At 31.6% G+C, this 16696-nt stretch overlaps 1 protein-coding gene across 1 annotated transcript; it reads right to left on the bottom strand.

Moving 5' to 3' along the window:
* Positions 1 to 3744: 3744 nt before the first annotated feature.
* Positions 3745 to 15242, bottom strand: LOC114337282 (non-structural maintenance of chromosomes element 1 homolog). Its single transcript, XM_028287693.1, has 4 exons — positions 15014 to 15242; positions 11433 to 11890; positions 4862 to 5060; positions 3745 to 4053 (listed from the first exon to the last, which is right to left on the bottom strand). The coding sequence occupies exons 1-4, from the start codon at positions 15114 to 15116 to the stop codon at positions 3923 to 3925; spliced, it is 891 nt and encodes a 296-aa protein (XP_028143494.1). The 5' UTR covers positions 15117 to 15242; the 3' UTR covers positions 3745 to 3922.
* Between the last annotated feature and the right edge of the window lie 1454 nt (positions 15243 to 16696).

Genomic DNA, 16696 nt, shown 5'->3' on the forward strand with positions numbered 1-16696 from the left:
TCTGATATTTAAAATTCTTTTTTTAATAATAAATAGGTCAAAGTAAACCAAAGAAAATATTAACGGAATTTTAAGGTGGAAAGGTATGATTAATAGTAGAAAAATTTTAGAAAGAGACTAGAGTATATTAAATTGATCTATAAAATGTAAGTGATGGTACATAGTGAGTTAGTATAAGGCTGATATTTTTCGAAATTAAATAAAAATTAAGATGGATTAATTATTAGGTGGATAATTGAGTAATTTGTTTGAATTTTTACACTTTTTGAAAATATTTTAAAGGTTATTTATTATTTAGAATGTTACAGTAGATATTACTCAAATGGTTAGTATCAGTCTTATAATTAATAGATTCTGGAGTTTTGATAATATGTATCATCTCAAGGAAGAGTCGTTTTTTATAATTGTCAACTTGTTCCAAGATTTTTACATTGTTAAAGTCAAATTTATGTCCCGTCTTTAAATGGTGTTCTACCAAGGCACAGCAGTTTTTTCTGATATTACAGTCACTTTTATGTTGAGGACACGTTGCTTAAGCCACTGTTTACTTTGACCTATATAACAACCTTGACATTCAATGCAATTTATTTTGTAAATTATGTTGCTCATTAATCCCTTTGGAGTATTAGCTTTAGTTTTCGAGAACAACTTTGAATTTAGAAGTGGATTGTACTTGACTAATTTGATGTTTGGAAATGGTTTAAAAAGTGGGACAATTTGGTCTGTTAAATTTTTTACGTAAGGTATTTTTTTGTAAATAACTGGTTGAGGATTATTTATCAACGCTCTATCACAGGAGTTAGTGTTGTAAATGAGTTTTTTTAAAATGTGTTTTGGGTAGCCATTGTTTAAAAACATCTCAAAAAGTTTATTCAGATTGACATCTAAGAATCTTCGATCACAAATTGTCGTTACTCGATTTTTCATGGATATAATTGTGTTAAATTTTTGATTTCTAGGATGATTTGAATAATAATTTATAAATCTGCCTGATGCAGTATCTTTTTGATACCAATCTAATATAATTTTGTTATCATTTGTTCTTATAACTTTGGTATCTAAAAAAGGTATACTATTTTCATTTTCATTTTCGACAGTGAATTGAATATTTTGATTAAGTGAATTAAATATTGCTTGTACTGTCTGGATGTGGTTAAAAGGTACACTGCATATTATATCATCAACAAATTTATAAATAAATGGTAGTGAAAACGGCAATTTTGAGATTCCAATGTCTATTAAATGGTCTAGAATAATTGTGGCTAGGATTGGGCTTATAGGACTGCCCATTGGAGTTCCAAATATTTGTTTATAGAATTTGTCATAAAAACAAAAATATGTATTATCAAATAGAAATGTTATCAATGAGAGGAAGTCTTTTCTGGATAAAGATGTAAATTGTTCTATTTTAGACCATTTTTCTTGTACGATTTCAATGATCAACTTAACAGGGATGTTTGTAAACAATGACACTACATCCAATGAGATCAGAACATAATTATCTGGTAGCTGAAGTCCATTTATAGAATTTACAAAAGAAAATGTATCTTTTGTATTAAAACTTGGCTCATGTTCAAATGTTTGTTTAAGTATGTCTCCCAAGAATTTGGACAGGTTGTAAGTTGTGGAGTTTAAAGTACTGACAATTGGACGTAATGGTATATTTGCTTTATGTATCTTTGGTAGGCCATACAGTTTAGGTATATCAGAATTGTAAATTGTTAGTTCTTTGGCTTGTTGTTCTGTAAGTTTGTTTTGATTTTTTAAAGTTTTTATTAATTTATTATGTGCAGTCTGGATAGAGGTGGTTGGATCATTGTTGATTTGAATGTACGTTGTATGATCTTGAAGAAGAGTATCTGTTTTTTGAATATAGTCTAATTTGTCCATTGCGACAGTACATCCTCCTTTATCTGCCGGTAGAATGTATAAATCAGGGTGATTTTTAAGAAATTTTTTTGTTTTATAAAATGTTGTTTTAAGATGAGACAACTCTACTGTGTTGGGATTTTGAATAAAATTTGTTGTTATATTGGTTACTTTAGCTCTTAGTAAATCTTTAGATGTGCTGGGTATATCTTCGATGATGTTCTCTATGTCTGCTAGAAAATTATGTATATTTATGTCCTGATTATTGCATGTGACACTAAATTTCGGTCCAAGTGATAAGAAGTCTGAGATATCTTTTGGTATGTCAACTGTCGAAACGTTTTTAAACCATTTTGAGTTGTTTAAGAAAAGTACATTTGTTTCTAAATTGTTAGCTAAAGCATTGAATTTGTCAATGTTTGTTTGTTTAATTTTTTTAAAAGTATAATCAAAACTGGATTTTAATCGATTAGAATATTCACTAAAAATTGTAATGGGAATATTATTTTTTAGTTCAATTTTTATGTTAGTTATATTATGATTTACAGATGAAATTTTATTGCATGTTACCTTAATCTCCAAAGATAAAATTTTACGATCTGTTGTTAACATAAAATTTTCAATTTTGTTGTTTAGAAATCGGTTTGTATTAGTAGTTAGAAGATTTTCAATGTTCCTTTTGCTATCTTGGATGTGTTTAGGTGATATGTTCTTTTTTCTGCATCGTAATAGAAATATTCTTCTGTTAGTGTATTTGGCAAGCTGTTGGTTTAATGTTGCCCATTTCTTCATTAAATTTACAGTGTGGATTCCATAGGTGTTACGAATATTCTGATAAAAGCCCATCGTTTTATTATTTGTACAAATATTTTCGACCGTACTGTGTTATAGTGGTTTGAAGTTTCAGCAATTCGGTCATGTGAAATAAAAGTCTATTTGTTATTTCTCAATATTTCGTCACACTTTTGTGACTTCTTCAGGAGAAAACTGTAAATTTATTAAGATTAGAAATTAACAAAAGCTAAATATTTAATTACTTACAACTATAAGAGTATTAATTTAGATTTTTTTAACATATCGTAAGGGACATTGACTTAATTTTGATTTTGACATTTATTATTTCGGAGTTATGGTAACTGCAATAAATTTTATATTCATAGAATATTGTCTGATATTTAAAATTCTTTTTTTAATAATAAATAGGTCAAAGTAAACCAAAGAAAATATTAACGGAATTTTAAGGTGGAAAGGTATGATTAATAGTAGAAAAATTTTAGAAAGAGACTAGAGTATATTAAATTGATCTATAAAATGTAAGTGATGGTACATAGTGAGTTAGTATAAGGCTGATATTTTTCGAAATTAAATAAAAATTAAGATGGATTAATTATTAGGTGGATAATTGAGTAATTTGTTTGAATTTTTACACTTTTTGAAAATATTTTAAAGGTTATTTATTATTTAGAATGTTACAGTAGATATTACTCAAATGGTTAGTATCAGTCTTATAATTAATAGATTCTGGAGTTTTGATAATATGTATCATCTCAAGGAAGAGTCGTAAGTAATTAAATATTTAGCTTTTGTTAATTTCTAATCTTAATAAATTTACAGTTTTCTCCTGAAGAAGTCACAAAAGTGTGACGAAATATTGAGAAATAACAAATAGACTTTTATTTCACATGACCGAATTGCTGAAACTTCAAACCACTATAACCCAGTACGGTCGAAAATATTTGTACAAATATATATATATATATATATATATATATATATATATATATATATATATATATATATAGCATACAACAGAAATATTTTTATATACACCTTTCATTTATTTTTGGATATGGCTAAAACTCAATTAAGAAAAACTTTACTTCAAAAATCTTATATTTCATTGTTAAACACACATTATTATCTCATTAAGGTGATAGGTATTCCAAAAATAGTTTATAATTTATTACAAAATATGTATATGTAAAACTATTGATTAAAAAAAATTAACAACTTAACAAATTATGTGTAACTATTGTATTTCCTTTACTGTATTTTATCTGTGTCGCTTTCTAGTACTTGGGCCAGGTTCGTTAATGTCTTCATCACTAGATATGTTTGAAATATTTTTTCTTGCGTTTCTATTCCGATTTCTTGTTTGTGTAGATGAAATAATGTCATCAGTATCTAAAAAAAGGTTTTAAAAAACATATTAGATAATAAAGGAAACAAAAAATAATGTTTCGTTTTAATTTGTTTTCCTCTGTACTGCATACATACATTAGAACATATAAGAAATACAAGTACTACCAAGGACTACAATACAAACGACAGATCGTGCGATCACACATTACATGGAGTAGTAAACGCAGTCACATCAAAAATACTATTGACTGTAATACATACAACTCTCGACATTTCCCATTAATTTTGGAGAAGCAAAAAAATAGCGCCATCTAGCGGTATGAGTAGATAACCAGAGCAATCTAACCTTACATTTATAAAATTGCTTTATTATTGTTTTTGTATAAGTGTTTGAACTATTTTTATTTTAATTTAATTTAGCAAAATTAGCTCGTTATTCAAAAATTTATAAAATTAAATTTGAATGTTTACGTCAAATTTTACGTTGTCAAAACGTAGTTCAACTCAAGCCGACAGTGGCGCTAGTGGTAACGTGCTTCCAGATTTCTGTGGGACTTGGATGTATTACAGTCAATAGTATTTGGTCACATGCATGTTTCGCAATATAATAAAATAAATTAAAATAATATAAAATACATTAAAATAAGATAAATTAAATTAAAATAAATAAAATAAACAAAAATTAAATAAATTAAAATACATAAATCAAATTTAATTAAAATAAAATTAATTAATTAAATAAAATAATACAATATACAGAGTGTTGTATTTAAAAAAACCAAAGTAACAAAAATAGTAAATTTGGCAACAATATTACAAAAAATTAAACATTTTATATATGTTTACATACCCATGCTATCGGAAACATCAGACTCAGCTGTTTGATTGTTAGCTGCATGTTCTATTTCATTATTATCTTCAACAGTGCTGTGGTCTTCTATTGTTGACATCCATTCAGTAAGGCAACATGGACAATTATGTTGATTTTCTAAATATCTTTTTAAACAATATATATGGAATGTTTTATAGCATGATTCACATGATTTTCCCTAAAAATACATGAGAATTACTTATGGTTCTGTATTTTTCTTCTAAGAAAATGTAAATTTTTAAGATAGGTATACATTATGTACTCATTTAAAATGCATATAGGAACACAAAGAGATATACAGTAGACTCCCGTAAGTTCGGCCACCTCGGGCCTGGACCCTAGGCCGAACTTAAAAGTAACCGAACTAACCGATGCCTACCTAAAAAGTGCCAATTTATTGTTTGTACGGATCTAGCAAACACAAAACACTTTCTGCACATTCTGTAGAATACAACACAGAGGGATACTCTGACATATATTATTATTTAACACATAAATATGAAAAGACAGAAGGTTACAAAAACACTACAAGACAAAGTTACCGAACTGTAAGTAGGCTTAATAAAATTAAAAAATATTACTACTATACATTGGTGGTTTGGCATCGTAAACACTTAAAAAAAATCTGCTATTTTTTTATTTTTTAATGATTTTTTATGTGCAAAGTCACGCCACTTTTTAATATAAACATTATATCGATGGCAGTTGCTTCTTTTTGCTATTCGATGTAGGTAGCTGCCAGTTGCAAAGCTGCTTTATCTTCAACGTGGCTTATTTTATTTTCTTCATCTTCCTCTCCTATCTAAGCAGCATCTGCATCTGTTATTGCAATCTGTCTCATTACAAACAATAAGCAATACATATAGTTATTGAAAAATAACATAGATGGAAGCCGCCCAGTGGCGAGCACCCAGTAAGACATATAAGATTATAATTTTAAAATAAGACATAACAAGTACTTGGAACATAATACATAGATAAAATTTTGTATATTGGACAGTTCAGACAAAAAATATGATTATTAAAAGTCTAAGATACATGAAGAAAAAATACGAAAGAAGTTTAAAAAATCACTGAAGCTAAAACAAGATTATTTCACTGCACTATAACACTGCACTCTGTTGTTGCTCTGATGTTCAGATGTACTAGACGTCTAAAGGGTCAGGTCTTTTTAATCTTCTTTCATGAGAAATGTTGAGCAGGTCCGTGGCGAGCGGATTTGGATGACAGGATAGTATGGTCTTGTATCTAGAATTTACAGCAGATATTGCTTCGCTAACAGTTGGTAGCTGTAGGTCGTGGTGTAATCTCTGGTTCGTAACATACCAAGGGGCATTGCAGATCTGGCGCAACACTTTTGATTGGAACCTTTGAAGTTTTTGAATGTTGGTATTACTTTCTGTTCTCCATATTTGTGCTGCATATAGCCATACCGGTTTTAAAATACATTTATAAATCATAAGTTTGTTCTCTAGGCTAAGATTTGATTTTCTACTCATGTACCAATACATTTTCCTGTAGATTAAGCTGAGTTGAAGACGTTTCTTCCAGATGTATGTGCCCCAATTAAGTTTACTATCTAAATGAATTCCCAGGTATTTTACGGCGATATTGACTGGTAGTGGAGTGTTATTTATAGAAACCGGAGGCGCGACACCTTTTTTTAAAGTAAATGTTATTTGTGTGGTTTTTAAACTGTTGACTTGTACTCGCCACAGTTTCAGCCAGCTCTCTAGTTTATTCAGATGATTTTGCAATACCTCGGATGCTTCTGTTGCTATAGGATTTCGAACTTGAAATGGTACACAAATACGTTCCAAGAGGGTTACGGTAATCGGTTCCGGATCGAAAGAAAACCGTTCAAGGGCGACTCTGCGTATTAAAACAGTCCAATCGATTTCGTGACGGTTCAAGGGATCGTACAAATGTGTCGTCTTGGAACGAACCTATTAATTTTTCAAAAAGGTAATACCGGCATTGAAAAGAGCGTAAAAATATTTTTTAGGAAGTATCTTGAATGTTTTAATTATGGTATTTACGATGTAATAAATGCATAACTTATCTTCACATGTACCTATGTGCGGCAGATTCGTGCAAATATTATAAGAATTATTGTGCATTTAAGGTAGAAGTATATAATTTGGACAACATATACTTCACATACAAAGGTTCAAATTTAGCTATGAGGCCATCTCAGATTTTGCCTTTTCAAAAAAGGCGGGCATTCAAAATGGCGACTATACATACGTGACTTTTGAGTGAAACGATAACTTTTGAATGAAAAGTACGATTTCAACCAAATTTGCTATATAGGTTCTTTTTTTGATGTATAAGATCAAGCGCTTAAACCGGAAGAATCGGTTAACCAGCAGTTGTTGTGTTTTTCCTGATTTTTTTGTAAAAATATGTTATTTATTTTTTCAATTCTTTCACCCTGTATATATTAATTTTCCAAAAAGGTAATACCGGCGTTGAAAAGAGCGTAAAAATATTTTTTAGGAAATATTTTGAAGTCTTTAGTTATATTAATTACCATTTAATAAATGCATATACCGTATCTTCACATGTAGGTACCTATGTGCGGTAGATTCGGGCAAATAATAATATAAGAAATATTGTGCATTTAATGGTAAAAGCATATCATTTGGACCACACATACTACACATACAAAGATTCAAATTTAGATATGAGGCCATCTCAGATTTTGTCTTTTACAAAAATGGCGGGCATTCAAAATGAATCTGCCGCTCATAGGTACATGTGAACATACGTTATGCATTTATTAAATGGCAATTAACATAACTAAAAAGTTCAAAATATTTCCTAAAAAATGTTTACACTCATTTCAATGGCGGTATTACCTTTTTGAAAAATTTATATATACAAAGTGAAAGAATTGAAAAAGAAACAACGTATTTTTACATAAAAAAAAAACAGTAAAAACACTACTTCTGGTAAACCGATTCTTCCGGTTCAAGACCTCGAACTTATTCATCAAAAAAAGAACCTATATACCAAATTTGGTTGAAATCTGACGTCTCGTTCAAAAGTTATAGTGGCCATTTTGAATTCCCGCCACTTTTGTAAAAGGAACAAAAACTGAGATGGGCTCATATCTAAATTTGAACCTTTATATGTGTAGTATATGTGGTTAAAATTATATGCTTCTACCGTTAAATGCACAATAATTCTTATATTTGCGCGAATCTGCTGCACATAAGTAAGTACATGTGAAGATACGTTATGCATTTATTAAATGGTAATAATTAACATAACTAAAAAGTTCAAAATATTTCCTAAAAAATATTTTTACGCTCTTTTCAATGGCAGTATTAACTTTTTGAAAAATTAATACATATACAGGGTAAAAAAATTTAAAAAAAAACAACATATTTTTACATAAAAAACAGGAAAAAAACCATTTCTGGTAAACCGATTCTTCCGGTTCAAGACCACGATCTTATACATCAAAAAAAGAACCTATGTACCAAATTTGGTTGAAATCTGACGTCTCGTTCAAAAGTTATCGTGCTATTAGTCACATATATGTAGTCGCCATTTTGAATGCCCGCCATTTTTGTAAAAGGCAAAATCTGAGATGACCTCATATCTAAATTTGAACCTTTATATGTGTAGTATATGTGGTCCAAATTATATACTTCTATCATTAAAAGCACAACTGTTTCACATATCAGCTGCACTAATCATGACTGCTTAATATTCATCAATGGACATGGATACATAGTTAAGAGATTCTCCGCAATGCTTCTAAAAATAGAATCATTTAATCCTGCCTTTCTAACATCATCTCATCTGACAAGAAGATGCACGGGAGCTTAAGAAGAAAATACATTTTTATTTTACAAACAAAAGGACTTATAAGGACTTTTAGTTCTGATATTGTTAACTAAAATATTACACTGGTAAACACACAGTTTGCTGCCGGAAAGTTTTTTACTGTTTCTAGGTAATTTGGGTCTGCTGAATCCAAAAATGCCACCAGATTTGCTCCATCAGATCGTTTTCAGAAAATACGACACCAGACCAGATTTCTAATATATAGGGTAATTTATCGCAGCACTACCTACATATATGTAGTGCTGCTATCCATGAAACAAACCAAGTACAAATAAAAAGTAAGATATTTATTGTACAATAATGTACTTACAAAAATCATCACACATATCTGCCAAAAAAACTTAACTTTTCATCTAACCTAACTGGCAGCGTCGCAACAAAAATGTGTTATTCGGCCAATTCGGCGTCACCTAAAAACTTCCTTTTATATGATTTTCTTGCAAAGGCTTTAAAAGGACGGTCCCTTTGAAGACTCCAGCAGTAATCCACCATCATGTGATAGCCCCATCTCCCTGATACCCCTCTTCCATCGTTTTGATATCTTGGTGAAGATTTTCTGGGAAACGGTCTAAGTGGCTGTGGAGGTAATGAATTTTAATACTCATATGACAACCGTGTTTGTTAAAATTGTTGAGCATTTATTCCACTCTAATGCCCAATTGGTATACTTCCATATTTGTTGCCATTATGTAGAAGGACACACTTTAAACTTCGTTTGGAACTGTCGATAAAAAGACGCCAGTGATCTGGTGTATACTCCGATACACCCATTTTTTCTAACAGTCCTTTAATATTGTTATAAAAAACCATATCATCTTGCTGAGAAAAAAAGGCAAAAGATCTTTTATCTCTATTACGGTAGTATGTAATTTTGGTGTCTGGGTGAAGAACATTCTTTTCTTTTAGTCTGGAGGTAAGCAACTCGGAAGAATCCTTTGGAAGGTTCAAATTTCTGAAAAAATCGCTTAGCTCTTCCTGAGTAAAGCGCTCAGGACGTGTTGAATCCCCTTCAAAATCACTGTCGTCTTCCTCAAATCTATTAGTCTGCAGTTCGTCAAATAACGTTTCGGCATTATCCTCTGGTAACAGGTAGACTGCTAAATATTGGAATGGGTATCTGCTCAAGCTGATGTGGAATTGGTCTTATTGCTGAATCCAGGTTATAGACAAGGCGAAAACGGCGGGTTCGTTGGGAAAAATATTCCCATGAGATTTTTTTGCATAATTACATTCGTGAGACATCCCAGAATAAGGTTCAAGAAGTCGCCCACGTGAAAAGTGGGCCAAATTTTTTTTAATAAAATTTCAAAAATCAATATTTTTGGCCCGGACAATTTTTTTGTAGGTTTTTTGGACCATTCTGGATAAAAAAGGTCTCTTATAATTTTTCTCTAAAGTTGATCGTTTTCGAGTTATAAGCAATTTGAAATTGAAAAAAACGAAAAATAGCGATTTTCAAGGCTTAATACTCGGTTAAAAGTTATTATTATGAAAGTCAGAAAGTGACTAAATCAAAGTTTAATGCCCCCATTACAAGATCCCGAAGAAATTTTTGTCATTATTTTATTACTAAGCTGTTATTTTTAAATAATAATATTGAGCGCCATGCAAGTGGTAGCCGGCAATAAATGCTGAGTGCGAGAGAGATGCCACTCCGGCAGTCCAATTGTGCATCTTACTTGCACTCACATTTACGGCTACCTACCACATGCATGGCGCTCAATATTATTACTTAAAAATAACAGCTTAGTAATAAAATAATGACAAAAATTTTTTCGGGATCTTGTAGTGGGGGCATTAAACTTTGATTTAATCACTTTCTGACTTTCATAATAATAACTTTTAACCCAGTTATTAAGCCTTGAAAATCGCCATTTTTCGTTTTTTCAATTTTAAATTGCTTATAACTCGAAAACGATCAACTTTATAGAAAAATTTAGAGAATAATTTAGATACCTTTTTTATCCAGAATGGTCCAAAAAGCCTAAAAAAATTGTCCGGGCCAAAAATATGGATTTTTGAAATTTGATTAAAAAAAATTTGGCCCACTTTTCACGTGAGCGACTTCTTGAACCTTATTCTGGGATGTCTCACGAATGTAATTATGCAAAAAAATCTCATGGGAATATTTTTCCCAACGAACCCGCCGTTTTCGTCTTGTCTATTAGGATATGTTCACGTATGTCGATTGTTAGATTAATGCCCTTTATATTCACAAGACACAAACAGCAATCGTCAAAATGATTTTTTGGTTCCCTCCATACCATTGGAAAACCAAATTTAAACATTTTTGTTGTCCTTTCGTCCACTGTCGCAAGTTTTCAATACAAGTTTTGCACACTACATGTGGAGCTCAGGATTTATCTTGTTCTCCTAAATTAACACCAAAATAGGCCCTTTTGTTCATTTGTCCAATTGTCTTAGAATTTGTTAAGTTTATTTATAAACATATTGCAATTATAGTGGTGGAATATACAGAAATGTAAGAATATTTAAGTATTTGATAAGTATGTTATATCTCGAAAACTAGAGCTGATACAAAGAAAAGGTTTGTATTTTTGGAATCAGCACAGATGAATTAACTAAAATCAGTTGATTTTTTTTCGGCAGCAAGACAAAAATTTTTTTGTTGGGCTGTGTTATTTTTGACTATTTTGACTTGGCCTGTATATTGTAATAATTTTGTACTTACCCAGAATACAAGTTCAGAACACAAATTACATATTGAGTCGGGCAAGTGGGTTTTTAAATATGCTGTAAATTCTAATATAAGTCTGGGCCCAAGATATACATAAGGATTCTTATTGATAAAATATCCATTTTTAATCCATTTTCTTAAAACCTGTTCCCCATTTTCTCTACTGTAAGATGCTGTAAGTGTAGAAGTTAAATTTAAGCATACAATGAAAGTTATCCTATGTTCATCTGAACGTAAAATCTCTTGAAGAATCACATGAAAATATTCAAGCTCCAGAGCAGAATAACTTATCTGAAATTTTGCTATATCATCATTTTTTGTATTAAGCCATATTAAATAAGGTTCATTGGTAACTTCGCAAGTATTAAATGCTAATTTGTAGGATTGTTTTGATATTTCTCTATTAATTTCTGTTACTAAAGTTTTCAATTGGGCCAGGTTCTCAATTTCACCTACAATGAATAATAGTTTATTAGGGCTCTTCAAACTCAAAAACTCTTCATTATAAAATTTTGCACCATGGTACACACTACGCATTTAACTCAGCAAGTGAATCTCAAGAGAGATTCATTTAATTGCTTATAAAATGTGCCCATACGATAAAAAAAACCTTTAAGATCAGGTATTATAAAAACTCTTTTAGAATCATTGTAATTATGTGTAATATAGGAAATTTTCAAGACTTATCAGACTTCTCAATGGAACAATACAGAAAAGTAAGAGAACAAAAAAATCTACAGATGCCTAAACCATAAATTCTGTGACAAATAAAATCACTAATAATGTATGGAATAAAAGAATATTTAGAATATATAGAAATAAAAGGTACAGTTATAACATCGACCTCGCAACTTGTGGTATATAAGCTAAGGGAGCTCAAGTATTACGTAACGTGATTTTTGAAGATTTTTAACCCCCCCCCCTACGTAACGCACTCTTATAAATGTGGTTTATAAGATCTTGACCACAATGATAAATAAACGATTGATGGAGCATGCAGATATAAAAATAGGGGATTATCAAAATGGTTTTAGGAAAGGAAGATCTACCGTAGATGCTACACATAGTGACTCAGACAGTCGAGAAATTCTATGAATATGACTACATATCCTTTTTATTGACTTTAAGCAAGCATTTGACAGTATCAAGAGACCAGAAGTAGTAGACGATATGAGGAACATAGAAGTACCTGGAAAGATAATAAGACTCGTGGAAATGATGAAAGAATCAAAGGCATCCATATTAACGCAGGAAGGAACAACAGAAGAATTCGAATTCAATGCATAAGTAAGACAAGAAGATGGGCTGTCAACTACGCTCTTTAACATAACTTTAGACACCATAATTAAGACGTGCAAACTCAATGGGACGATCACCAACAATTCAGTCCAGATAGTAGCATATGCTGATGACCTAGCGGTGCTGGCGAGAGACAAAATAACCTTAGAAGATATAACCATACAAATTGAAAAGGAAGCAGTGAAAAGAGGCTTAACAATAAATGAAGAGAAAACTAAATACATGAAAATAGTGAGGAAAAACAAAGATACAGAGGAAAGAAATATAAAAATCGGGAATTATAATTTTGAAATAGTCAGTAATTTTCAATACCTAGGAGTCATAATTAACAACAAAAATGAAAGAAATATAGAAATTTCCAACAGAATACAAGTGGGTCATAGAGCATATTATAAATACAAAATTATTTTAAAAAACAAAAAAATCAGCAGAGTTACGAAAACCTGAGTATACAGAACAGCAATTCGAACAGTGGTGATATATGGGGCAGAAACCATGAGCCTAACAAAAGAGAGAAGAAGAAATGTTAAAAATATTTGAAAGAACAATGGTAAGAAGAATTTATGGACCAAAGAAAACTGTGCACGGAGATTATGAAAAGCTCTTGAATTTAGAAATAAGAGACATACTGGGAGGCGAGGATATAGTGAAAGCTATAAAAACTCAGCGACTACGGTGGTATGGACACTTAAAAAGAATGATTGAAGAAGAAGATGTAAGGAAAGTTACAATGTGGAACCCAAATATAACAAGGGCGAAAGGAAGACCAAAAAGTAGGTGGGAAGACCAGGTATTAGAGGACATAAAAAGATTGAAAGTGCCAAGATGGAGACAGGAAATACAGGACCGGGATATATGGAGGAAAATAGCAGAGAACGCTAAGAGGAACCCTAGATTAGACTAAACTGGAGAGAAGAAAGAATGTGGAGTGACTCACCACAATATGAGTCAATGAGCTCAATAAGAGTGGCTCCAACTCCGCACGGAGTGTATAGCCTGTATATATATATCAGACTTCTCAATGGAACAATACAGAATTTTTAACCCCCCCCCCTGTGTAACACACTCTTATGCGAGTTTAACTATTTTTGAAGATTTTTGACCCCCCCAACCTGCGTTACGTAATACTTGAACCGTCCCTAATGACATAGCATTGATTAGCAGAAACCTAAAAAACAGTTTAACTCTTTTCGGTACAGCAGATTGAAATTTTAACCACTTACTTTATTTGAATCTTTATCAAGTTACACCTACCCAATAGGTTTGCATTACTTATTCCCTCTGTCCCTATTAAGTATAATCATTAATTGGTAAAATTCTCAGTTTAGTTATCAGCCAAACGCAAGTGGTTATCAGTTGTTTCTTGAAAAGTGAGGTCATTTTACATGTGCAATTGAATGTTTCCTTTGCACAAGGGTCTAGAAAATCTATAAAATCTTGTGCCACAAAGATTTAAAGGAAGAATTTGCGAAGTTGTCTAAGCACCCAAGAGGGATTTGACAATAAATCAAAATAAAACAAAATACCTAATATGCTCAAGAAACAAGAAAAAATACAGTTAATGTGACAAGGTTAAATTAATATTAGCAAATATAAGGTTGAAAAGATAGAACACTTTAAATAGAACTAATGATAGAAGCATAGTAATCAATGAAAGAATCTAGGCATGAAACAGAAACTCATAAAAATACAATAACTTCCTCAAAGATAAGAAGCTTACTCAGAATACTAAACTGAAAATTTACAGAGCACCAATCATAACAGTAATCACATAATATGGTACTGAAGTAATGTGCTTGATGCAGAGAGATAAGGAAAGATTGAGGATCATAGAGAGAAAAATCATTTGGAGAATGGCATTCCCACTAAAATTTGGTAATAATGAATTTAGAAAACTGATGAACTAACTATGAAGAAAAAGAACTTTTGAAAGGAGAAGACAATGTCAGATTTATCAAGGCACAGAGACTCAGATGGATAGGACATATAGAACGGAGAAATCTAGAAAATCACCAAATGGGGACCAGTATCAGGTACACTACGAGGAAGACTGAAAACAAGATAGAAGAACCAGATAATTGCGGACCTTAAGAAGATGGGAGTTAGAATGGATAACCATAAGCAAAAACAGGAATAAATAGAGAAATATTGTAGAAGTCACACAACCAATTGTAAAACCAAAATGTTAATGCGGACTAATGCGTTGACTTTAATATGTCCTGTGCAATATAAGTATGTAATGCATTTTAGATAAGAGTTTAATATTATTACCTTACCTTCACTAATGTAGTCACAATATTTTTGTGCATTGTTTACCGTTGTTGCACCATTTTTTAACATGTATTGCATAAAATACCGATGATTATTTGTTAATGCCATATTTGAAAACTGAATTTAAGCAACTATGTATATTCTTTGATTTTAAAATCCTTTATTTATGTTTTACAACACAAGATAACCTATATTTGTGTACATTTTGTCATTTGTCATTCTGTACATGTCAAATTATTATAATGACATACAGTCGTTCCATCGGATCTTTGCACAAACGTAAAGGCTGTATATGACAGGGTATGACACTATGCATTTTCTTGTATCGTTTCTGATATGTCAAAAAAATGCATAGTGTCATACACAGATACAAGAAACATAGAGTTATATATTAGCATAGAGAGAGTGTCATTCAGAGCGAAGTGACGACACCATCTTTTTTATTTGGATTAGTGCTGTTTCACTCTCAAGGCCCCGTCTCACCATCAAATAATTGACAGTTATTTGATCAAACTTGACAGTTAGTGACACAAAGTGACAGTTAGTATGTATAGTTTGTGTCACTAGTCAAGTTTGACTGTATGGCTCCAGTACACGTTGGGCCAACTAGTTGGCCAATGAGTTGGGCCAATAATTTGGGCCAAGTAAGAACAGTGAATACATGGTGATTACACGTTGGTGGAGTTATCAGTCTGCATTAACCTTTCTTAGTGGATAAACAAAAAACAAACTCTGATTATGGATATGGATGTGGAGACTGTAGTAGCTGCCGCAATTAATTTGTACAATGCGTTCAATGCTTATAGAAAAGTGTACCAAGCAAGAGTGATTAAAAAACAATGGCGCAAACGACGGTGCTTTTACACCGAAAAAAGTATTCATATTAAAACACAACCATAAAATTAATACTTATAAACAGTATCAGTATTGTGAGAAAAGAAAACAAATATTTTAAACTCAACGACAACAACGTGTTCAGTGTTCATAACCAAACAGCTGTTTGGCAGATCGCGCAAGTCCCAAAAATCCTTTGATTTGTGCACCAAATACCGACAAGATTCTGTTTGTAGACCAACGCTGACCGCCAATCGCAAACTCATGCCAAGTGGTCCTGTACACGTTGGCCCAACTCCTTGGCCCAACTGATTGGCCCAACGTGTACTAGTCCCATTAAGTTTGATCAAATAACTGTCAATTATTTGATGGTGAGACGGGGCCTTTACGCATTAGTAAAGCTGCTACAGTTGTCCTCCTCTTCCGTGCCTATATTCACACTGAATGTCATCATAGATTTTCGATACAATGTGTTAAGACCGCTTTACAGCTTGCAAGAAAACTTGCTGCAATTTCTTGCATGCAAGACTTTCATGCAAGTCTGTTACATGGTCTTTTACAACTTGCAACCCGGCTTGCATGTAATTTGAAAATTTTACCCTTAACCTAACTTATAAACTTTTGTTTTTTTTAATTACTTTATTGCTGTTTATTTAACTTGGTAAATTTCGAAATGCCAAGACTATCAGAAATAACCAAATATAAAAGGAAAAAGGCGGTAGCAGCAACTTTAAGTATTATTATCGCTGCAGCCAGCCTTTTAGTCACTAATTTAGAACGCCGAGATCGGAGATGGTGAGTAAGATCTTAGTTGAACAAGAAGAGGGGTAATAATGTATCTCCAACAGAAGAAT

This window comes from Diabrotica virgifera, chromosome 4, assembly GCF_917563875.1.
Source record: "Diabrotica virgifera virgifera chromosome 4, PGI_DIABVI_V3a".
Lineage (NCBI taxonomy): Eukaryota > Metazoa > Arthropoda > Insecta > Coleoptera > Chrysomelidae > Diabrotica > Diabrotica virgifera.